Here is a 26,792-nt window from a genome sequence, read left to right as displayed (position 1 = left end):
ATGCCGAGTGGATCTAAATTCGGAAGTCGCCATGTGGCTGAGGCATATCTGACATACCCTCAGCGTCGATCTTGTTGTAGCTTATCCTCCTTTCTGAAACAAAAGGCAAAATGCGATTAGTTGTGATGACTACAACCTACACAAATATAAACAGTGTTTTGATACTGAATGGTCGGGTTATACAAGCCACTTTACCTATGCAGCATGGGAACCCTACAATATTCGAAACATATCAACTGACTGCAGCAGCCTGGTTCTTAAAATAATTCTGACGGTCAACACAGTCAACACACTATTCACAGTCCATTTGTTTGGACGACTGTCGTTGTCTCAAAACTCGCATTCTACCTGCTGTCCAAAAGAAGCTAATCTTACGTTGTGCTGCCTTGAAAGAAAATGCCAACAGAGACAAGGAAGCTGTTGCAATGTAAGTTTACCAAACGTTAGCGAATCATGATAGTGCGTAAACAGCAAACAGTACAATCAAAGAATGAAACGCGATACAGATCTATAGATCTAGCATTCAAAAACTGTCTTTCAACTTCAAGGAAGTTGCTGCAAGGTACCAAATTTTACAGACAGAACCTTGACAGAGCATGTTTAAAAACTGAGGCAAAATCGTAATAATTTTGACTTTGAGAACAGATTCATTCCGTTTCCTTATATCTGCATGTTCAAATAAATGGTGGACAGTTTTAAACGGGCAGAGTAAACTTGAGACTCAACTGCAAGTTTTGAAATTCACATAAATCGAACCAAGAACAAAGACATCCAAACATTACAGGCACTTCAGATCAACTCATTTCACTAGAGGTGACTGCCTAGCACTGTGTTTGATATCCGTGTCTGCTGAAGTAAAAAGAAATTTGTTTGTTTGTTTGCTTAACGCCCAGCCGACCACGAAGGGCCATATCAGGGCGGTGCTGCTTTGACATATAACGTGCGCCACACACAAGACAGAAGTCGCAGCACAGGCTTCATGTCTCACCCAGTCACATTATTCTGACACCGGACCAACCAGTCCTAGCACTAACCCCATAATGCCAGACGTCAGGCGGAGCAGCCACTAGATTGCCAATTTTAAAGTCTTAGGTATGACCCGGCCGGGGTTCGAACACACGACCTCCCGATCACGTAGCGGACGCCTTACCACTTGGCCAACAGTGCCGGTAATAAAAAGAAATTAAACAAAACGGATTATCAGTAAGCTTAGGTGACACGTTGTAATAGTGGGAGACACTAGATCTGTCTGTACTTACCGGGGACACGACTGCCAGATCGACAGTTCGCTTTCGACAGCTCTTCCTCGCGCAGACACTGGAAAAACGCTGTGCAGATCAAACTGTAGGAAATCTCCTTTGGTATCTTCTTTATCTATTTTTCTGGAGCTAAGAAACCGAACAATGTGAAATCGTCTTCCCCGAATCGGCGAATGCAGAGGTGAGAACTGAAAAGTGAATCTATACCACAATCCTTCACGCGACCTGACCTGATCTTGACCCCTGACCTGGTCTACATACCACACACGACACAAACCAGTCGCCTGCTTCCCCCCCCCCCCCCCCCCCACACCCGTTTTCTTTGGATATACACTTTAACTAAGACTTCATATAACAAATAACTACACACATGCCGACGAAATGTTGATCATTGCTTCAATACTCTGAAGATGTTGCTTGGATAATAACCAGGTGAAATTAGTATTTCGGTGTTCAGTCAAATGTTAAAGTTTCTATCACATACACACGCACGCACGCACAGACAGACAAAGTTTACCATCGCATAGGCTACACTTACGTGAGCCAAAAAAACCACCTATTAAGGTTTCTTTGGTGTGGTCGTAATGGGCATGTGGTGGCAATCAAGATGTGGTCACCAGCGCAGGTTCGACTGTACTTCAGATAACAGCGACATGACACTGACTACTACAGTCCAGGGTACTCGTATTCACCACACACGCACACAGACACGCACACACACAGACACGCACACACACACACACACACACATACACGCACACACACACACAGACACCACACACACACACACACACACACACACACACACACACACACACACACACACACACACACACACACACACACACACACTTACGTCGGCTTGCTTGCCTTAATCGCCGCTTTGCTTGGCTAGGCTCACAGAATATAGTCTTTTATAGACAAACACGGTAACGAATACGACACACAGTCGACCATCATGTGTCACATGTATTGTTTAATCTGTTGGTTTACTAATAAATGCTTATCAGCCGTTGTTTAGTTACCACCCACCAACCTCCGGAAACCGTCCAGGGCGCACATTAATAGCCATGCATGCAGTCACCATAATTCTTAACTTCAACAAACAATCAACTGCAAGATAGCATTCCAGTAAAGAAAACGCGCCACTCACACATGCAGCAGAACATCCTTCTCGCCCAGAACACGTTCATGACCTTCTTCTTGACGATGACGTCCGACACAAAGCCTGATACCATCTGAACGCAGCCCAGGGCTATGTAGGGCATCATGGAGTATAGCCCGTTCTGAAATGCACACATAGACAAAGGCATAGACACAGTCTAGACTGATATATATATATATATATATATACAAAGAGGTGGACATAGATACAAGTCATAGACATAGGCATAGGCACATTCATAGACACAAGCATAGACACAGTCTAGACATAGATATATACCAAGAGGTGGACATAGACACAAGTCATAGACACAGGTGCATAGGCACATTCATAGAAAAAAAGCAGACACAATCTAGACATAGATATATAAAGAGGTGGATAAAGACACACGTCATATAATTAGGCATAGGCACATCCATAGACACATACATAGGCATACACATAGACATGGGCATACGCACAGATATAGACATTGACACAGACATAGGCATAGACACAGACATAGACACAGGCACACACAGAGAAATAGACACAGATATAGGCATAGACACAGAAATAGGCATAGACACGTATCTAAACACAGACACAGGCATAGACACAGATATAGACACAGACATAGACACACACAATGTGCTCGTCTGTTTGTCAAGAAATGATTATTATTTTGTTTCACACTCCACGACAACAATTATATAATGTGGGCCTATCTAAAAACGTGATCAGTCAATCATTAGTTTTCTCATCAACAGCCTTATCAAAACAATGTAATTGAAATAGGTTTATTAACACCAACAACAACTAAAACAAACAAACAAACAAACAAACATCCTGAAAACAATAATACAAGTCGCGTAAGGCGAAATTACTACATTTAGTCAAGCTGTGGAACTCACAGAATGAAACTGAACGCACTGCATTTTTTCACAATGACCGTAGTCCGCCGCTAGTGCAAAAGGCAGTGAAAGTGACGAGCCTGTTCAGCGCGGTAGCGGTTGCGCTGTGCTGCATAGCACGCTTTACTGTACATCTCTTCGTTTTAACTTTCTGAGCGTGTTTTTAATCCAAACATATCATATCTATATGTTTTTGGAATCAGGAACGGACAAGGAATAAGATGAAATTGTTTTTAAATCGATTTTGGAAATTTAATTTTAATCATAATTTTTATATTTTTAATTTTCAGAGCTTGTTTTTAATCCGAATATAACATATTTATATGTTTTTGGAATCAGAAAATGATGAATACGATAAACGTAATTTTGGATCGTTTTATAAAAAAATAATTTTAATTACAATTTTCAGATTTTTAATGACCAAAGTCATCAATTAATTTGTGAGCTTCCAAGCTGAAATGCAATCCCAAAGTCCGGCCTTCGTCGAAGATTGCTTGGCCAAAATTTCGATCAATTTGATTGAAAAATGAGGGTGTGACAGTGCCGCCTCAACTTTTACAAAATGCCGGATATGACGTCATCAAAGACATTTATCAAACAATGAAAAAAACCGTCTGGGGATATCATACCCAGGAACTCTCATGTACAATTTCATAAAGATCGGTCCAGTAGTTTACTCTGAATCGCTCTACACACACACACACACACACACACACACACACACACACACACATACACCACGACCCTCGTCTCTATTCCCCCCTCTATGTTAAAACATTTAGTCAAAACTTGACAAAATGTAAAAAGACGAAAACGAAAACAAATCAAAAGCTACTAATCGGAAGGCCTTTGAAAAGGTGAAAAGAAGCGTTTTATGTTTTGAAATTGAAAAAGGTGGTTTAAAAATGATCGATATTAGGCAAATGCAAATTTCGTTTTTATTACAATGGGTTTCACAACTGACTACATCAAATGAAAATGATAATTGGAGTTTCACTCCAAAGATGATGTATTTGCGTTTTGGAAAGCATTTTGAATGTTTCTTATCGAATGTAAACAGTGCAAGATTTAAAGGGTTAGACCTAGTGAAATCACACTTTTGGAAAGCAGTATTAAAATATTGGCTGGATAATAACCACTACGATCGTGGGACAGTCGGGCCGACTTTATTATGGAATAATGCATGCATAACGTATAGTGGCAAAGTTTTATTTTTTGAAAATTGGATACAACGAGGTGTATTGGTATTAACTGACATTGTACGTTCGGGAGACATATTATCATATCAAGACATATGTGATTTGATTGGATATTCGCCAAACCGAATTCTTGAATATAATGTTGTAAAAGCTGCTGTGTCATTATTTATGAGGAAAAATGTTGTAAATATGACTGATGATGTTTGTATTACCTTACCACTGTTTAACGGCAAAAATGTGTTAAGTGCCAGAGAATATAGGAAAGAGATTATTAATATGAAAACAGATGTACCATGTTCCGGAGGATTTTGGAAGAGAAAGTTTAATGTAGAAATTGATGAACGATCTTGGATAGTTGCCTATCAGTCAACACAAGAGACTAGATTAAGAGTTTTACACTGGAAAATTATGCACAACATTTATCCGACCAACATTCTCCTGTGTAAAATGAAAGTAACGGAAACTAATAAATGTAATTACTGTTGTGATGTAACTGATTTCATTGAACACTTCTTTTTTGAATGCCCGGTTGTATACAAATTCTGGAAGTTTATTGAAGAATTTATTTTTCGTACTTTAGAAATTAAGATTGTTTTGAAAGTTAGTGATGTTTTATTTGGTATGCATTTTGTAATGGTGAAAAAGGCAACTATGTATAAATTGAACCACATTATCTTAATCGGAAAGATGTGCGTTAGTATATATAAAAAAACAAATTCTTTTTTACCGTTGGAAAGTATTTTTAATAGGCAGTTACAGATAAGAAGCATTTTTGTGTGAGTGTTCGAAGAACAAAACGTTAAGAAAGTTAGCTTGTTGTACTCGATAAGTTGTATTTAATTCATTGTATGAGATATTGTTAATTGTTGTTATTTATTTGAATAAAAAAATTTTGAAAAAAAGAAGAAAAAAAACCATCCGAAAAAAAAAAAAAAAAAAAAAAAAAAAAAAGCTACTAACAAGAAAACGCACAAACAAACAAAAAAGACACAGAGACAAACATGAGGATAAAACTAGACGAAGGACTCACTGACTTGATGTCGAACTTCATGACCTCGTACATGTAGAGGGGGAGGTTGGACATGAAGAGGAACAGGCCCCACGTGAAGCTGAAGTGAGCCAAGGCGATGGCCCAGAAACACATGGAGGTCAGAATCGTACACCATGGAACCCCTATCTGTGGAGTGCAGAGTAAAATCATTTAGTATCTCATGTATTGTACACAACATTGTTCTTCTGAACATTGCAAACAGCACGCTGGACAAAGAAGCCACGTCGATTGCCTAGAAACACATTGAGGTCAAAATCGTGCACCATGGAACCTTTATCTGAGGAGTGCAAAGTAAAATCACATGTATAAATAATACTTCATGTACTATACACATCTGTTAAATTGTCAATCAATGACAACATGCTGGACACAGGAGCAACGTCGATTGCCCAGAAACACATGGAGGTCAAAATTGTACACCATAGAACCCCTATCTGAGGAGTGCAAAGTAAAATCACATTGTATCTCATGTATTGTACACAACATTGTTCTACTGAACATTGCAAACAGCACGCTGGACAAAGGAGCCACGGCGATTGCCCAGAAACACATGGAAGTCAAAATCGTACACCATGGAACCCCATTCTGTGAATTATAAAGTAAAATCACATTGTATTTCATGTACTGTACACATCTGTGTTACTGTCACATACATCATGCTGATTAAGGAGCCACGGCGATGCCCCAGAAACACAATGTGGTCAAAATTGTACACCATGGAACTGTGGAGTATAAAGTAAAATCACATGTACTGTACACATCTGTTCTACTGTCATATACATTGTGCTGATCAAAGGAGCCATACGGCGATCGATGGCCCAGAAACACATAGAGGTTAGAATTGTACACCATGGAACCGATATCTGTTGAGTGCAAAGTAAAATCACATATTATTTCATGTACTGTACACAATATTGTTAGGATGAGAATCAGGATTAGATTTTATATAGTCCTGTGAGGTTACCCTCACAGAAAGTCGGGCTGCTTACTCGTTGGGGAAAGCGAGCTGCCAAATAGTACAGCGCTGCCTGCATGAGTGTATTCGTACGTGTACCAAGGAAACTATCTATTGAATACAAATTAAAATCACATAGTATCTGATGTACTCAATACTGTACACATTCTTGAGCTACTGTCGGATACAGCATGCCGGAGAATAACAACGACCCACAGCGATGACTAAGAAATAACACAGAGTTGAAGATCTAACACCACTGTGGTTTTGTCAATTTAAGTTGAGACACATATATATATTAGTCACCTGGCTGGCTATAGTGGGAGGGTTACTTTGGGTGGTCACATTAGATATTATGTTTTCTGGAAAGTTCGTTTTATTTGCAGCCACAGTTCGGTAAACGACAAATGGCTAAACCCAACCACCTAAGAATGAGAAGCGTTTTCGTAACATAACCCATATTCTGCAAAAATGCAGCCATGACGCAGGGGGTAGGTTACAAAAAAACGTCATGTACCGCTTGACTGCATACGGATATAAGCAAATTATACCTTAAACGAAAGCTAAAGATTGTTGCCATCAGACAGCAAGTAAAATGCCTAATTCGTATACACAGTTTTATTTTTAACAACATCTGTATAACATGCGGACGACAAAACAGGAAATGCCATTTTCTCAATCGATATGTATAGGTAACCGAACGCCTGGTTAAAACCGCAATCAGAAACATCTTGAAAATTGTTCATTCTCACAGCTAGAATTATTTAACATCAACAACTGTTAATTTACCGAGGAAAACAACAGTCATATAAAGTACATAATGGATGATTCTGAATCAACTCCGAAAACCGAACCGGGTCGAAGTGAAAAAGAGTTTACACATACACAGGCTTGAAAAAGGATAATTTGGTTCAATCTGTTAGATTTTTACCCATAACATTAAAGATCACCTCGTTATAAAAGGAAAGTGATCATTGTAAAAGGATTTTGCTATCGCAAAATAATTCAACTTTCCGGTTTTACCACATGACGTCAATAATGTTATCAAATTATTACATAGCGTGCATTTGTCAGAAATTATACTAAATGTTAGAAGCGATCTTAAAGTGAAAGTAACGTTTAATAAAGGTATGCGCATTTACTTATTAATTGATATATGACTGAAATAAGGGACATGTAATTTAAACGTACAAAACGACATTTTGTACACTACCTCTCTAAAAAAACGCGACTATGACCGACCGATATGTATCTGTAAATTAGGTCATTGTTAGCGATGACAACGGGTTTTCTTTAAAAGATAACACGCAAACTGTGATGTACAAGCCCATACATGATTTTAGTACGACTTCTTCAGAACATGTCTGTTTTTCACTCCGGCTCCACCAGTTTCAGTTTTAATAAAATATATGTATAGCTGTCATTTTCAAAAAGCCTTATCTGCAATTCACTTAACCAAATACACCATGAACCCAGAAGGTATTAGAGTGAGACACTTTACAGTGAAATATGCTATGGTTCCCCTTATTTAAAAATATATGCGTTTCAATTGGCAGACACGATTCTCGTCGTAGGTGCGTGCCCTCTGGTGAGGCAACCGTTATCATTTTTTGCCGTAAGAATTGACATTTTTAAACATAAATCACGGACAAAAAACTCATTCTGCAAAAAGTGCAGGTTTTCTTGGTATAGTCAGTTAAAGCATCTTAAAATTCAAGACATTTTGCAATTACGTGTATGTATTTGAAATGGCAGAAAATATTGAATGAAAGTGATTTTTGACTGATTGGAACCCTACCCCCACAAACAAAATGGGCCCTGAGATTAGGGGTGTTAGTTGAAGATGAATGAATATTGGCTATGCTTTTCCCCAAAAGTATTCAAAACCTAAACATATACATCGACAGGATGCTCTACATTAACACAATTAACTTTTTAAACATATACATATGCTTAGAACACCATACTTCCGGTTTTTCTACCGGATGGCTTAAACATTTAGGGGGTAAACACCTTATCGTAGAAAAAGCTTTATTTTCAAAAAGTGCAAGTAAATATTAAAATTCATGCATAATATTTACATATTGGAGTTAATTTTCCTTCGAAAGTCATTTGTTTCAAGTGGCAGAAAATATCAGTTGGAGAGTTACATGTACGTAAAGCGTGTAACTGTTGTCTGTGATTAGTGTATTGAGGACACATTGGCACCATTTGATCCTAAATGCTAAACGATGTCGTGATCATACGACAGTTTTAGGATAATTTACATCGCATCGATTCCTAAATTGATGGTAGCATTCCATTGCTAAATTCTATTTCCGGTTGCGTCAGTGCCGTTCTCCTTTTCTTTTTGTAATAAGGTAATAACGAATGAACCACGTGTCACACTGCTATGTTAGTCTTCAAATGAAAATTCCAATTTTACTCAGTTAAAAGGCATGTATTGCGCGTTACATACATTTATATCCACTCCCCCCCCCCCCCCCCCCCAGGATTACAATGCAAGTAAACACACATAAAGAGATGGTAACTTTTTACATGGTTACACACGCAGTGGTGAACGTCACGAGGGGTTAACAAAATAACTTCCACATACAATAGTGAACCAATGTTTAAAGTCTGTCTGTGTGTCTCTGTTTGTGTGTTTGTCTCTGTCTGTCTGTGTGTTCGTCTGTCTGTCTCTCCCTCTGTCTGTCTATCAGTCTGTCTGTCTGTCTCTGTCTGTCTGTCTGTCTGTCTCTGTTTCTCTCTCAGTCTCTGTCTCTGAGTCTCTCTCTGTCTCTCTCTGTCTCACTCTCTCTCTCTCTCTCTCTCTCTCTCTCTCTCTCTCCCCGCTCTCTCTCTCTCTCTCTCTCTCTCTCTCTCCCTCTCTCTCTCTCCCCCCCCTCTCTCTCTCTCTCTCTCTCTCTCTCCCTCTCTCTCTCTCCCCCCCTCTCTCTCTCTCTCTCTCTCTCTCTCTCTCCCTCTCTCTCTCTCCCCCCTCTCTCTCTCTCTCTCTCTCTCTCTCTCTCTCTCTCTCTCTCTCTCTCTCTCTCTATCTGCGGGGTAGCTGCACTGAAAGACAAAAGCAATACAGAAAACACGCAGTGGTGAACGTAACGAGTGGTTTAACAAAATTAATTGCACGTACAAATAGTCTCTGTATGTGTGTTTGTCTCTGTCTGTCTGTGTGTTCGTCTGTCTGTCTCTCCCTCTGTCTGTCTATCTATCTCTGTCTCTCTCTCTAGTCTGTCTCTCTGTCTGTCTCTCTCTCTCTGTCTGTCTGTCTGTCTGTCTGTCTCTCTCTCTCTCTCTCTCTCTCTCTCTCTCTCTCTCTCTCTCTCTCTCTCTCTCTCTCTCTCTCTCTCTCTCATTCTGCGAGGTAGCTGCACCAAAAGAGAAAGCGATACAGAAGGAAATGCATTTCTCTACCACTGAAGAACAAAGTCTGTCTGTGTGTTTGTGTGCGTGGTTTTTGGTTGCGTAAGTGTTTCTCAATAAGCATCTCTACGTCTTTGTTTGCGTGCGTGCGTGTTTCTGTGTCGCTTTGTCTCACTGTGTCTGTCATTTTGCAGGTCTGTGTGTTTATTTTTGTGTATGTGTCTTTGTGTGTGTCTGCGTGCATAGTTTATTACGTGTGTGTGATTGTTGTGTGTATGTGTGTGTGTGTGTGTGTGTGTGTGTGTGTGTGAGTTTGTGTGTGTGTGTGTGTGTGCGTGCGTGCGTGCGTGCGTGTGTTTGGGTGTGTGTGTGTGCGTGCGTGCGTGTGCCAGTGTGTGTGTGTGTGTGTGTGTGTGTGTGTGTGTGTGCGTGCGTGCGTGCGTGCGTGCGTGCGTGCGAGCGTGCGTGCGTGTGTTTACGTTAAAACATGCAAAACCCTTAATTCCGCGACCCAAACGCTCTACGAGCAGGCTCCCTACTATCATAGGTTTGAATTGTCTGACTTTTTCTCGACGGTAAAAGAATTATTTTGTGTTGTAACAATGTTTGTCTTACAAGCTGTCCATAAAAAAAAAAATTTCTACATTAAAAAAACAGAAAAAACAAAAGAGTTAATTAATTCTAACGTGATGACAAGGCTTCCAATCTATACCTGTACGTCCATGCGAAATATATTGTTTGACAAATGCTCGCTCTCTGTGGAGAGCACTTGGGGTGTTCCCATGCGGTAAGCGTATGTAGCCTACATAAAGAAGCTATAGGTATAAGAAATCGAGTTTTGTGCGTCCAACAAATACAACCCTCAACAACAACAAAAGTAAATATAACGAAGACAGAGCGAAAGGAATATAACGTTTGCCAACAGATTCTACCTTGAACCACCCCGTATATTCAAGGCTATACCGAGCCTACGCTGCCGTACCGCCAAGCGATGTGTTGATGCTGTATGGTTTTTAACACGCGGAGTCAATTTTTTTCCGATTCAGACGTTGCGGCGTTGCGCTACCACACACTTTTGACTGCTTCATCTCTTTTTGAATGTTTGCACAATACAGACCGTTTTGAATGTTGATATTTCACATATCAACGCAGGACACATCAATGAATATAATAGTTTGGCTTGTCAGGCTATTTATTGACAAAGAGGCGTGTAAGATGGGATGAAACTGGGCGAACATGCTTGAGTGAGGACAGATCTACAGCAAATCGGTTCGTATGTTCGTTAACGTGTATATTTCTCGTAGAAAAACAAACATGTACTAAATACAAACCTTACTCATTCCCACAATTATGAATTTAAGCTGTACGTGGTTTCAAAGAGACACATTTTGATTTGAATGGGGGACACTTTCCGTGAAGTTGGCGACAACGCTTTGTTTACACCTGGCGTCAGCGCGCTATCAGTATAGCGGAATATACGGCGTTGAAACTACTCACAATGAAAAGGTTTAAACCTGCAAATGATATTAAGATACTCTTTTTAATCTGCCTTACTTATTCTTTTAAATTTAACATGTGTATGTTTCATTCCTTGGAACTGTTCAAATGTTTTACACTGAAAACCAAAGCCGATTACTTGCCTCATTATGATTTATTTTAGACTACTGAATTACGTCAAAACTACAGGCACAAACAGATAATGACGTCATTTTAAGTGGCACAAACATGTACATGAATGCCTTCCCTTTCGAATGATTTACAGTTATAGAATTTCTGTCAAGCGGTTTAAGTTTTATGTCCGTTTTATGAACCCAACCCTCTAAACGAGAATAGTAACGCCAAAGAAGGAAAACATACACACAAACCAACGTTTTTCTCACCGATGGTTTGGAATATTGCCCCACGACTTTAGATTTAGTGTTGTGGTGTTAAAAGATATCAGAAAAATGTGTTTGCTAACGTGACGCCAAAAAGTAACCAAATCGGTCCTTAGCCGACTGACTATGTAATGTACACAAAACATGAGAACATGTCATCTGCAAGTTAACAACAATCTGTCAACATAATCTTCATCACAAAACTGTCTTGCAGACCTCCCCCCCCCCCCCCCCTCGGCCCCCCCTCACGTCCATCCCTTTCTACCCCCCTCCCCCCCCCCTCTCCCCCATGTGTCCCTGTGGAGACGCAGAGCAGGATGCAGCCCACATCCTGCAGGACTGCAGGAATCTCCAGCCCCTGAGGAGAGAGATCTGGACCAGGCCGGTGCCCCTTCATGAGAAGCTGCATGGACCTGTGGAGGCTCTTCATAAGACCACCAGCTTCATTACCAGAGCTGGACTCCAAGTTTAACATTGGCGAACGACAAGAAGAAGAAGAAGTTACCCTTTCTCCCTTTGAGAAGATGTGGCCCCTGTTGGCGACGATGTAGTCCCGTTCGTCAGGATCAATTCTCTTCAGTCCTTCAGGGGTGTCAGACACAACCAACGTCCAGGCCACACACCACAGCACGCCCAACATCCCTGTCATCATAATCATGGTCATGATCATCATCATCATCATCATCGTCGTCGTCGTTGTCGTCGTATTAACGTTATTGCGGTTGTCACGATTATCAGCATCGTTGTCGTCGACATTATTATCACCACCATCACATCATACCTATCATTACTATCATCATCAACAGCATTATCATCATTGTTGTCTTTTGTTTATTGAAATTGGTTTAATTTAAATATGTGTAATGTTAAACTTGTGGGGTCCGCTGGACCCAAAAAGCAACAACAATCAAATCATCATTGTTGTCGTGGTCTTCGTCATCATCCTGGTCCTCATCGTTGTCGTGTTCCAAATGTCCATGACACTGATGTCATCGTCACTTATAATGTCGTCGTCGTTATCATTGTTATAATAATGTCGTCATCGTGGTCATCAGCGTTGTCACAAATCAGTTTCACAATCCTCCTCGCTGTCATCTTCATCAAACAATCATGTCGTACTCCTCATCAACATCAAAACTGTCATCATCGTCGTCGTTGTCATCGTCCATCACCAGCAACACCAGCGCCACTGACTCACCAGTGACGTAGAAAACGGAGGGCCAGCCGCCCAGGAAGCCGTATTTACACAGTAGGGCGGCGGTGGGGAAGGCCACAGCATTGGCGATGTTCTGACCGCTGAAGGACAGACTGAGCAGCGTGGCTCGCTCACACACTGGTGCCCACTGGCCCCACATCCCGTACATGGCGGGGATCCCGAACGCCTGGAATGACAGAGAACTTCTTACGGAGGTCCTGGTATAGGCAAGACACTTACGCTGCGAATCATTGTAACTTTATGTTAGTGAGTTTACCCACATCGCGTACATGGCGGCGATCCCGAACGCCTGGAATGACGAAGAGCTGGTACAAGCAAGACAAAATAGACCTTTCTTACAAGTGTCATTGTGACTTTATGACAGTGACGTTTACCTACCAGATGTGGGAGGGACCTTAAACGCCTGGATTTAGCCTCAACATGCCAGGACGTTTACGTCAAGGAATAGAAGAACGCGCATGCGCAAGCTCACTGAATACGCACGCAGTGCTTCACTACCAGACATATTTTTATATCTTGGATTATCGCTTACATCCTTCTTGTGTGTGTAATTATTTGTGGAAAGCTGCACTTCAATGTGATGCTTGCATTGTTTTGTGTATTGTGACAGTTTTTTGGATTGTATTTCTCAATGGTTTAGGTGAGTGAACAGTTTATCTTTCATCGGTATTTGCGTCCACGCATACAGCGGAAAGACAATGGCGGACCCGCTTAATGATGATTCAGATAGCGAACGAAAGGAATGCGCAGATTTGGCACGTAGTGGCGCTAACTCGGGAGTGAAAGAAATGTTTTCGGAGTTGATGAGACGATTTGATAGTATGGAGAAAAGGATGCATCATTTAGAAGAGAGTGACAGTGTTGAACACGAGAATGAAGCCAGTTCCGACAGGGTCGGTAACATATCTGGCATTGTCGCTGACAGGGTCAGTGAAGAAGACGCAAATGAGCTCGCCAGGGGCGAGGAGGAAGATGAGGAAAGCGTTTTTCAAGTGGTGGTGAAAAACACTAACAGTAGCCCTAGTAAAACTGATATTCTGGACACTCTGGAATTAGATTTGGAGCTGGCAGAAAAAGATGGGGCCCCAGTTGCCGAGAAATTGGCAAAAATCGTTGAAAACAGATTCACTGTCCGCATGTCAGACCAGAAATTGCAAGAAAAACTAGACAAGCACTTGGTGCCAGAAAATTGCAAGCAACTTAAAGCTCCTCATTTAAACGAGGAGCTAATTGACAAAGGGAGTGTGGACAGGAATGCAAGAAAAAATGACATGCGCCTGTACAACATTCAAAAACTGTTGTCTAAAGCCTCCGCCGCACTAGTAAACTGATGCATCAGACAAGCTTCATTCAGACATGCTTGAAATTTCAAACCAGACGACCGGCGATCTTGACAAAGAAACAGTGCTAAAAATGGCAAACGGGGGTCTCACAGCAAATGGTGACGTCATTGCTCTTTTGGGTACAGCACAGTTAGAACTCTCTCAGAGACGAAGATTCCAGCTACAAGCCTGCTTGCCAAAGGACATCGCCTCTATTGCTAGTGCTAAGATAGAGGTGGGGTCTGACAAATTGTTTGGAGAAGATGTTGACAAAAAGGTTCGCACAGCGCGTGAAGCTTACAAGTCGGCTTCAAGCAGGGGCAGTGGTGGCGCACACCGGTTCCAGCCTTACAGCCAGAGAGGAGGCAGGCCTTTTTTAGGAAGAGGCCACGCCTCTCAGTCAGCGAGAGGAATGACGACGTACCGTGCCCGGGGGTCATTCAGGGCAAGAGGAAACCAGCGCGGGAACTACAACCGAAAGTAAACAAGAACTATGACCATGCTGCTCAGCGTCCTGTTTCTGAGGTGAATACATTTTATGAAAGTTTACAACAAACACTTTGTTTACTCAATGATCTGAAAGACAAATTTAAAGCAGGACAAATTAGGGAAATTATAGAACAGTGGGAGAAATTGACTTCAGACAAGGTTGTCCTTAGTATGGTTCAAGGGGTAAACATTGATTTTACAGAAGTGCCTGTGCATAGTGGTGAGATTTTTCAACCTAAGTTTTCACAAGAACAGACAATGGCCATTGACGCAGAAGTAGAGGAGCTGATAAGGAAAGGAGTAGTTGTTGAATGCAGTCATAGTATGGGTGAATACATCTCACCTATTTTTGTGAGACCGAAGAAAGACAATAAGCTTAGACTTATCCTTAACCTCAAGAACTTGAATAAGACAGTTGAGTATCATCATTTCAAAATGGAAACATTACGTCATGCTTTAGCGCTGGTGACAGAGTGCTGTTGGTTTGCTTCTTTGGATTTAAAAGAGGCTTACTTCTCAGTTCATGTGAATGAAAAATCACAAGAGTACCTGAAGTTTTTCTGGAAGGGGACGTTGTATAAGTTTACGGTTTTTCCTAATGGATTGGCGTGTTGCCCACGTCTGTTTACCAAGATTCTCAAACCTGTCATGGCCCACCTTCATAGCCTAGGGTTTATATCCACCATCTTTATAGACGACACTTTGCTGATCGGTGATTCTGAGATAGAGTGCATCAGAAATGTAAAAACATCAGTTGATGTGTTTCAAAAACTGGGGTTTGTCATCCATCCCACCAAATCAGTTATCAGGCCTTCCCACCAAATTACGTATCTAGGGTTTGAAATCAACTCAGAGACAATGACAGTGAGGTTGACTCAAGAAAGGAAGGACAGGATCGTGGTATTACTATTAGCCAATAGTCTACTGGACAAAGGGAGATCAAAGATTAGAGAGCTTGCTAAATTGATTGGCATGGCAGTGGCTAGTTTTCAAGGAGTCAAATATGGGGCTCTGTGGTACAGAAACATGGAAATGACAAAATTGTGGCATTAAAACAGAACCATGGAAACTATGATGCTGAAGTGATTTTCTCAGAGGAAGCCAAACAGGACATGGTATGGTGGAAAGATAATATTCTAGTAGCTGATAGCCCGGTGGATGTTTCACCAGGAGAGCCAGAATTTGTTATCCATTCAGATGCGTCTTTAACAGGATGGGGTTGTTCTTGTACTGAGGGCAGAACAGGTGGGCATTGGACACAGACAGAAACACAGATGCACATTAATGTGTTAGAACTGCAAGCTGCATTGTTTGCTTTGAAGGCTTTCGCGAGGGACAAGAAGGGTATTCACATTCGACTTATGCTCGATAATACCACAGCTGTGGCATGCATGGCTAACATGGGAACTAATCACTCAGCTCAGTGTAATGCTGTGACGAAGGAAATATGGAACTTCTGTGTAGATAGAGACATTTGGGTGACAACTGCGTACATACCTGGTGCAGAGAATGTAGAAGCTGATGAAGAATCTAGAAAACTGAATTTAGATGCTGAGTGGAAGTTGAACTCGAATTTACTCTCCCACGCTCTTCAAATACTTGAGTTTGAGCCAGAGATGGATTTGTTTGCTTCCCGAATTAATCGTCAGTACCCCAGATACGTAGCGTATCGGCCGGATCCAGAAGCGGTTAGTGTCAATGCATTTAGCATGTCGTGGTATGGTTTACGATTGTATGCTTTTCCACCTTTTTGTTTACTGCCCAGGGTACTACAACAGATGAACAAGGACAAAGCACAAGGTGTGATAGTGGTTCCATAGGCCTACTGGCCAAGCCAGCCCTGGTTCCCTCGGTTAGGGAGTCTGTTGATAGAGAAGCCAGTTCTTGTGTCAGCAAGGGACAATCTACTGTACATGCCTGCAAACCCAAACATGGAGCATCGGCTCAGAAAAACACTGCAAATTCTTATTTGCAAAGTATCAGGGGTAGGCTCAGAAGCAGAGGACTTTCGCAGCAAGCAGCCTCAGTGGTCTGCGCATCCTGGAGAACAGGGAGAGCAAAACTGTACGCCGTATACATCAAAAAGTGGAAAATATATGCGAGTAAAAGAGGCATTGATCCGGTTCACCCTTCTGTAATCGATGCAGTAAATTTCTTGGGAACATTGTTTGCTGCTGGACAAAGTTATAGTAGTATCTATGTTGCGAGATCAGCACTTTCAGGCTACCTTGAAATAGAAGACTGTGGCAATTTTGGTGAACACAGATTAGTTAAGCGGTTTGTAAAGGGGATTTTTGAATTGAGACCATCTTTCCCTAAGTACTCTGCTACGTGGGACGTAGATACAGTTCTCTCTTATCTAGAGAATCTTATCCCATTGGGAAAATTGACTTTAAAAGAATTATCAAGCAAGTTAGCTACATTGATCGCTATCCTATCTGGACAAAGGTGTCAGACAATTCACTCCCTTTCTTTGTCGTCAATGAAACTTACAGGCTACAAGTGTGTGTTTCATATAAACTCAGTGATGAAACAATCAAAGAAAGGAAAACATGTAGCTCCAATTGAGTTATTGTCGTTTGACAAAAATCCTAACCTGTGTGTAATTGCAACGCTCAAAGAATATTTACGACGTACAAAGGACTTGAGAGACACAGATAAACTGTTCGTAAGTTATCAAAAGCCTCATGGACCTATTTCCAAAGATACACTGGCTCGGTGGATTAGAGACACTCTGAGTAGAGCAGGTGTGGATACCTCTTTGTTCACGGCTCATAGCACCAGATCTGCAAGTACGTCGGCAACGGCTGCCAGGGGAACGTAAATTGACGTCATATTAAAAGCTGCCGGATGGTCGTCGGAGTCCACCTTTGCCCGTTTTTACAAAAAGACACCTTCGGTTAACATGGGTCAAGTCTTACTGGACTCTTTTCTCAAGAAAGATTGAGGCGAGTGCTTTCGTCAAAGAATATAACTTGACAGTTTGGAAGGTTACAGTGGGGATAAACATGTACACATATCTCTAAACATTCCTTGACGTAAACGTCCTGGCATGTTGAGGCTAAATTACCACAAACATGCGAGTACTTACCTTGTGTAAGTCGAAGCTTGTTTCGGATTTGGCCGATACATGTTACCGGAACGTTTATGTCAAGTCCCACCCTTATTCTGTGGAAATAAAAATCCCAGCCCTTGGGTTACGTTATAGTCTAGTTCTATTGACGGAGAATAATTATTAGTGTACATGTTGTCTGTATTATAAATGTTCTGACGAGTGAGCTTGCGCATGCGCGTTCTTCTATTCCTTGACATAAACGTTCCTGTAACATGTATCGGCCAAATCCGAAACAAGCTTCAACTTACACAAGGTAAGTACTCGCATGTTTGTGGTAAATAACAGAGAACATTATTTGCTCGGCGTTGCTGGTACAGCGTACACACTAAAGCTCCTTTTTGCTTAAATATTCCTCCACAAGATGAGTATCATTACGATGAGGATGTTTGGTAAAGTTCATCCCGGATGACAAACGTCGAAGGGATGGCAAATGGCTGGAAATAACAACAACCAGACAACGCATGGTGGTGTCGGTACGGGAAAAAACACTGATGCTGTTTTTGCTCCTTCGGTACATGATCTTTCCTATGGGAATGTTTAGTCAAGTTCACCCCATTAAGCATACTTAACTGGGGTTGCAAACGAATATAGAGAGCACGGTGGTCCCGTTGTGGCGAAGACATTTACGTTGTTAAAGGCACAGTAAGCCTCCCGTAAACCATCACAGAGCTCCCCGAGCGTCTACATACAGTACAAGCATACTTCCATTTGAACGCTCACCGAACGGGAACATCCTGGCTGCTTTCTGTCGAGCGTGAGAAATTTTCAAAGAATTTATTTTCGTGGACTTGGTCCTAAACAACAATGGCGCCTCGTTTTGGTGCTGGACGGCTGTTATGATACCGAAAATCACGCCCGGACAGTAAGCCTCCCGTAAACCATCACAGATACTGTCAGGCTTTTACACACAGTACCAACACCCTTCCATTTGAACGCTCACCAAACGGGAACATCCTAGGTGCCCTACGTAAAGAGCGAGCAATTTTTAAAGAATTAATTTTGCAGATTGTCTCGAACACTTTTTGGACCCATCCTGAACTCAGGTCAAACATGAGTTACTTCCCTTCGGGTCTCATTCTATCGATGTAAACTGGCGATAGCCGTGAATCGATGATTATCAAAATGTTTTTGGACCGTGGTGCGTTTTTGCGCTAGACCTAACTTTTAAAATCTAAATAATAAATTGACAGCTTGTTACACAAACATTCTTTAATCATAAAAGAATTCTTTTTTCATCAAGACAAGATCAGAACAATTCGAAGTTGTGAAAGTTTGAAAAAAGAAAAGCCCGGAAGCAGGGTCACGCAAGGGTCGTAGCAGACGACGGTTTATCAGTGCATATCGCCGTTCCTCTCAACAGTCAAAAGCCATCGCTAGAGTTCTTGTGAACCACAGCCGTTTGTTTCGTGCATAAAAACGTACTATTGTAAATAAGCTCACATCGAGTCGCATTCAAATGACTAACTGACGACTACATTGTGAACAAGAAGGGCAAAGCCCATACGACTCACATGCTTGACCTTGACCTTTACATGACCTTGACCTTCAGGGTCAAGGTCAAATAACTAAACCTAGCAATGACATCATACACTAAGAACTGCTTTACACATTTTTCCTACCAAAATACATGTTTGTTTGTTTGTTTATTTGCTTAACGCCCAGTGACCACAAAGGGCCATATCAGGGCGGTGCTGCTTTGACATTTAACGTGCGCCACACACAAGACAGAAGTCGCAGCACAGGCTTCTTGTCTCACCCAGTCACATTATTCTGACACCGGACCAACCAGTCCTAGCATGCACTAACCCCATAATGACAGACGCCAGGCGGAGCAGCCACTAGATTGCCAATTTTAAAGTCTTTGGTATGACCCGGCCGGGGTTCGAACCCACGACCTCCCGATCACGGGGCGGACGCCTTACCACTAGGCCAACCGTGCCGGTCCAAAGTACATGTGACCTTGACCCAAGGTCAAGGTCATCCAAGGTCATGCAACACAAAGCTGTTAATTCAAGACATAGGAAGTACAATGGTGCTTATTGGCTCTTTCTACCATGAGATATGGTCACTTTTAGTGGTTCACTACCTTATTTTGGTCACATTTCATAAGGGTCAAAGTGACCTTGACCTTGATCATATGTGACCAAATGTGTCTCATGATGAAAGCATAACATGTGCCCCACATAATTTTTAAGTTTGAAACAGTTATCTTCCATAGTTCAGGGTCAAGGTCACTTCAAAATATGTATACAATCCAACTTTGAAGAGCTCCTGTGACCCTGACCTTGAAGCAAGGTAAACCAAACTGGTATCAAAAGATGGGGCTTACTTTGCCCTATATATCATATATAGGTGAGGTATTGAATCTCAAAAACTTCAGAGAAAATGGGAAAAATGTGAAAAATAGCTGTTTTTAGACAACATTTATGGCCCCTGCGACCTTGACCTTGAAGCAAGGTCAAGATGCTATGTATGTTTTTTGGGGCCTTGTCATCATACACCATCTTGCCAAATTTGGTACTGATAGACTGAATAGTGTCCAAGAAATATCCAACGTTAAAGTTTTCCGGACGGACGTCCGGACGGTCCGTCCGGACGGACGGGGGGGGGGGGGGGGGGGACGGACGGACGGACGGACGACTCGGGTGAGTACATAGACTCACTTTTGCTTCGCATGTGAGTCAAAAAGGGAAACTGGATCACACGGGTTCACGATGGCTCAGGGGTAAGATAAACCACGCAAAAATAAATTCTTTGAAAATTGTTCGCTCTTTACGTAGGCCACCTAGGATGTTCCCGTTTGGTGAGCGTTGGAAGGGTGTTTGTACTGTGTGTAAAAGCCTGACCGTATCTGTGATGGTTTACGGGAGGCTTACTGTGCCTTTAATGAAGTATTATGAGCATCTTAAAGATTGGGATGTTCAGTAGCGTTTACTCCGTATGGCATACATAAGAGGGATGGCGAATGCCAGATAGAACAGAGAATGCACAATGTTACCGGTACAGCCTACGTATGAGGTGTCAGAGAGCACCACCCTACGGAGGGACTTTTGCGGGCATCGCAGCAAAAAGAAAGAGGAACATTTTTCTCGGACTCTCGAGGCAGATGCCAGACAGTTACATTTGGTCTCAAAACTGGGTACAGCTATGCAGTCTTGTGTAGGCCGGTATGTTACAATTAGGCGAGACGTTCTGACAGAGATGTTTTAAACATATATGGCAACACCGCCAAAAACACTATGCACGAACTGAGTTGCAATGAAATATATATAGACCAGAGCTGCCTCAGTTAGTGATTTTAAATACTACTCAGACAAAGGCAAACATATAAAAAGTGTCAAAACGGGTGCTCCCATAAAGTAAAGTAGAAAAGTTGAACAGTCTTACAATAGGGGTCTATTTGCACTTATCCCATGACCTGCCTCTTTGTCTCTGTTAGCTGAGGAGGTCATTATTCTGGATAATCCATCACAACCATATGGATAATCCATCACAACCGAGTCTCGAACTTACCTGTCATTGGTCATTGTCTTTGATCTCAGAGTACAATTGAATAATTTATAGAGGTCATCGGCATATTTATCGTTAACTTGGGGACTATTTTCTTCAGCAAAACGGTTGAGATATTCTGCGGTATAAAAGTCGAACTCACGTTTAGCTAACGCTCTACATACATTTAAAACATTGAAGAAATAAAGAAAACAACAAAAAATACACAATCTGCTGGGGTGAAAAGAGCTGAGTGAAGATTATGAGTTGGCCGAAGCGGTGAGAGAGAGAGAGAGAGAGAGAGAGAGAGAGAGAGAGAGAGAGAGAGAGAGAGAGAGAGAGAGAGAGAGAGAGAGAGAGAGAGAGAGAGAGAGAGAGAGAGAGAATTTGAATTGAACTTTATTTAACAAGGATTAAGATTTAAGGCTACGCCTTTTCTTACAATCTGTCCTTGGGACGCATAGACACACAATTATATAGTTACAAAATTAAAAATTAAAAAGTTAAAAAGTTAACCAACAAAAGGAGGTCGGAAAACGTGATAATAAAGATGACGATGATGATGATGATAATGATGATGATGATGATGATGATGATGATGAAGATGAGGCATGAAGAGCATACATATGTGGTTATTCATAAAATCAAATGCATACTATGCAGGTAATTATAAATATAAGCTGGTAGCAATCGAACATGTAGCAATAGTGTAACAAAAATATGTTCAGAATATACAATGCACAGCATATCTTTGACGTCAAAAGGCGTTAAACTACTCAGACATTAAGTGGTTTTTAACACATTTTTTAAAACTTTTTAATGACTTTAAGTGCTTAAAGGATGATGGAAGTGAATTCCAAACTGAAGTACCCAAAAAAGCAAGACAGGTCTTATACAGGTCAATTCGTGGAATTGGTGGGATCAAGTTGACCGACCCATATCTGTGGGTAGCTTTATTAAATAATGATGTAATGTAAATCGGCACTTTACCGTAATACAATTTATGCATGAAAATGGCTTTGTTTAACTTGAGATGCTTTTCCAGTGGAAGAAAGTTAAGCATTTTTAATTTCATATCTGTTGAGGCACTATCCTTTACGATGAGTTTGGCCGAGCCACGATAGAGAGAGTCTAACCTTTTCAAGTGGACATCACTGCTGCCATCCCAGAGCGTCGAATCATAATTAATGTGAGGCATTACATGAGCATGGTGGAACATTTCCAGAGTCCTTCTGTCGGTATATTGCTTTAACTTGGATAGGAGGAAAACGTTCTTGGTTACTTTCTTGCAAATATGCTGTAATTGTGCCTGCCACTTGAATTCACAATCAAGAATTACCCCTAAAACGCGATGCTGTTGAACTTGTTCAATTGATTGCGTACCAATAGTAAGATTTAGTTTGAGTGGAGAAATCTGATGTTTGTGTCTGGTTGCGATTACCATACTTTTAGTTTTTATTGGATGGACAAGCATAGCATTAGCACTACACCAGTTATTTACATCGTTTAAAGCTGTTTGAAGGGAGGACTCTATTACCGGAACCGACTTTCCACTTGAATGAAGAGAAGAATCGTCAGCAAAAAAAAATCACTTCTTACATTACTATCAGAAATGTGCAGCACTTTGGCTCCACAATATACGGTAGAGCTAATTTGGCCAAGTAAGGAGGAATCTTGTCAGGACCCATGGACTTTTTATTCTCAAGGCCTTCTAGCGCCTTACCTACCTCATGCACTGCCTTGTCTGGAATAGTACAAAAAATCATCCGGTTTACATTTGTCATTACAAAAATCATGTAATTTTGAGAGAGAGACTTCAAAGTCAGAATCAGAATCAGAGAGAGAGAGAGAGAGAGAGAGAGAGAGAGAGAGAGAGAGAGAGAGAGAGAGAGAGAGAGAGAGAGAGAGAGAGAGAGAGAGAGAGAGAGAGAGAGAGAACGACAGAGACACACAGTGATTCAAGGCGCACAACTCTAGTACTATTCATAGAACTCTAGTACTCTTCATAGGCAACCGCTTAGATCAATCACAGGCGGAAGGTATCGTTCACTGGACCACTACTTTCATAGAAAGACTACAAGGTTTGTCACTCAGCTTCGAGTCGTGCTCCACTAACTTCAGAAAAAATTATGCAAAAAATAATTGCCAATGTCAACTTAAGAATCTTTGTAACTTTACAAATGCCGTGATAAATGAATGTTCTAACTATCTGTACCTTTTATATATAGCTGCCTGTCCGCTGCATGTTTTTAAACCGTATTTTGTGCGACCAAACGTGTCTGTCAACGGCATACCACTCAGATCCTGTGCGAATGATGATCGTCGTATGTCCGAGGAGATAGTAGTCCGATGCGATCATTGGTTATATAATAACCGGATATTCGATGATTATTTTCATTGGTCGACTGAAATAGTCTGCATCGCTTCTGTTTACGATTACTGTTATTCCGTTGTTATGCCAAAAACCTAAACTGAAACTCCCGTGGGTAGCTTCCCTTTGCTGCAATATTTACATATGTTTTAGACCAATGAGCACTGGTATGCATATTCGGTGCGGGATGCATGATTTCTTACCAACTACAGGATAGCGGTTCGCAAACGAACATTCGTCCAAATGACGGCAGCTGAAAATTAAAGGTACATACAGTTAAAACAATCATTCAACTGTATTTATTTCACCTCACACAGACTGTAGGAAGAGGCAAACCGTCTTGAACAACAACAAAAATGTCCGCAGGAAGCGACTTTAAGAACACTGACGACTCGAAGTTGAGTGTCATACCTTGTAGTCTTTCTATGAAAGTAGTGGTCTGACAGTGAACGATACCTTCCGCCTGTGGATCAATCCCGACAACAAAATCCTGATTCAAAATCCTGAGCGACGAAATAAGAATTAAACTAAAACAGTATGCTTACAGTTTTGTTCATTTGCTATCGCTTTTAGAGCATTGATTGCTAAATCTGGTTCAACAGAACAAGGCTGTCCTGTCCCATCTGTCGATCGTCTGGTGCAGATCTATCGTCTGCTACAGAATCTTGGCTACTGAAAAAGTTTACCAACAACATGGAAATTGCCACTTACAAAGTTAGAGATACGGTTAAAATAAAAGGTGGCGAAGAAGGTCGGATCTTGCGTGTGTTATTTTTCAATGTTAAAGTTAACAACGGTGTCTAGGTTCAGGTCATGCATGCAAATAGATTTACAAGTTTTGACCAACATTGAAAAAAACAGCAGAACAAAGCTATACTGCAGCGATAACTGCGGGCCTAAGACTGAACGACAGACATCAAAGTAAGGCTCAACTAAAATTAATGACGATTGAAGAAGTAAGTAATCTAAATTTGAACCCTGAAGCACAACAGCTCGAAAAAGCACAAATTCAGCAATCATCATCATCGCTTGTAAAATCACACATGCAGTCTTTTTGGCGAATGCCACCGACAACCGACTTGTCACTTGAGGGTCACCGACTGAAATCAGTATCAAATTACATTTCAACACGCTAGAAATAACTGTTATTCGTTTTCTTAAGCAGTATAGATGACTGAATACAAAAGCAGACGTTTTATGGCGCGTTTACCAAAAAGACAAAAGGGGACTCGTTAACTTTTCGCACATGAATTTGATGACACGATTTGCGGTCGCGGAAGGTTTGATGAGCAGAAAACAGGCACTCGCAGAGTTTGTGTCAAAAAGTTGATTTTTTTAATGAAAACGTCGGAGTAATGGGATAAAAAGCTTACACACCTCGTCCTGAATATCGTGCATATTTTCCCTCGGGTCGATTTACAGGAAATATGGGGAAATATAGGAAAAATATGCATGATATTCAGAACTCGGAGTGTGTACCCTATATTTAGCCCGCTATAGATTATTTCCCTGCGTGGGGATAAGGAGTAAATCTAATCAGTTTCGGAACAGATCGCTTGTCAACTGGAACCAGGGCCAAGGTGCACGAGAAAGTTACCAACTGGGTGGGAACCAGCCGCGAGGTAAGATTGATTGAAATTGAGATTTGTTGTGATCTTAGGCATGGGAATTGAAACAAGAGGCGAAGCCTTCAAGGCTCACGTAAGAAATCGACAAACAGTAACACAAACTCAATCACTCCGTCACACATACACACACACACACACACACACACACACACACACACACACACACACACACACACACACACACACACACACACACACACAGTAAGCATAGGTGAAACTGTGCAAGAAAGCGAGACCCTGGATCTGCCAAGTAGTCTCGGCCCGCTCACAACAATGACCGAGACGTTCAGTAATTCCTTTGCGTGACGTCTAACCCTCTTACGTCATAATGTGACGTCTTCAAATAGTTTCTATCACACACGTCAAACACTTTTGACCGAGACTGACGTAATCCATAGACTCGGAAATGTTAAAGTTTCTATCACACACACACACACGCACGCACGCACGCACGCACGCACGCACGCACGCACGCACAGACAGACAAAGTTTATCATCGCATAGGCTACACTTACGTGAGCCAAAAAGTAAAACACGCTGAAAATGTTTAAGTAAAAGCAAAGTCGACTGCTCGAAGCGCCTAGCCTTACTAGGGGGCGTCCGGGGGCTAGACCCCCCCCCCCCTAACAATTGTTCATCCAAAGTGCCAAAATGGTGCAATTTGGTGTCATCTGAGCTCCAAGTTTGCCATTGAATTCAGTTTTTATAACCATTTTTGCCTCCCCCGGTTTTTTTTCCGGCGGACACTTTTGCTTCTTCGTCGGAACATGAAGAAATGTCGGCGGAAATGTGCCTTTCGGCGGACATTTCCCATGCCTGGATCTCAACGAATCAGACCTCGCGGTTTGTTATCTCCCGTTTGGGTGGCACCCACTTTCGGTTCGTGGACCACAGCCCAGGGACGTACCGTGCAGATGCCCACAAGGACCCTGAGCGTGAAGACCGCCCAGGGCGACCAGAGAGCGGCGGGGTGACACAGCACGGTCAAGGCAGACATGATGAACACGGACACCATACACACGCGGCGAGGCCCGAAGAAGTAGATGAAGTAGGCGGCGATGACCTGCGCGACCATGTAGCCCCAGTACACCGCGCCCAGCAACAGGCCCTGCGTCGCCTTGTCCCATACAAAGGGGCCGTCCTGAAACACACCACTGCTTGAGAATATATCAATCTGGCAGAGTCTACTCAGTCTTTTGGCACTCTTCATGAAACACACGACTGCTTGAGAATGTGTCAGACTTGCAGAGTCTACTCAGTCTTTTGGCACTCTTCATGCATCACAACACTGCTTGAGAACGTATACAACTGTCAGTCTGTTCAGTTTTGAGTCACTCTTCATGAAACACACCGAGCATCAGGACATATCAAGCTGTCAGAGTCTTTTTAATATTTAGTCACTC

The 26,792-nt window shown here is 41.7% G+C and overlaps 1 protein-coding gene across 1 annotated transcript in view; it reads right to left on the bottom strand.

Moving 5' to 3' along the window:
• LOC138947778 (sialin-like) overlaps positions 1 to 26,792 on the bottom strand; it is a 76,125-nt gene that overhangs the window by 28,899 nt on the left and 20,434 nt on the right. The window contains exons 3-7 of the mRNA XM_070319342.1: positions 26,297 to 26,530; positions 12,958 to 13,141; positions 12,265 to 12,401; positions 5,547 to 5,693; positions 2,413 to 2,545 (exon numbers count right to left, since the gene is read on the bottom strand). Of these exons, the coding sequence (XP_070175443.1) occupies positions 2,413 to 2,545; positions 5,547 to 5,693; positions 12,265 to 12,401; positions 12,958 to 13,141; positions 26,297 to 26,530 (835 nt within the window). The remainder of the gene's footprint in view (positions 1 to 2,412; positions 2,546 to 5,546; positions 5,694 to 12,264; positions 12,402 to 12,957; positions 13,142 to 26,296; positions 26,531 to 26,792) is intronic.

The sequence above is a fragment of the Littorina saxatilis genome, linkage group LG14, assembly GCF_037325665.1.
Source record: "Littorina saxatilis isolate snail1 linkage group LG14, US_GU_Lsax_2.0, whole genome shotgun sequence".
In the NCBI taxonomy this organism is placed as follows: domain Eukaryota; kingdom Metazoa; phylum Mollusca; class Gastropoda; order Littorinimorpha; family Littorinidae; genus Littorina; species Littorina saxatilis.
This window is presented reverse-complemented; position numbering and strand designations above follow the sequence as displayed.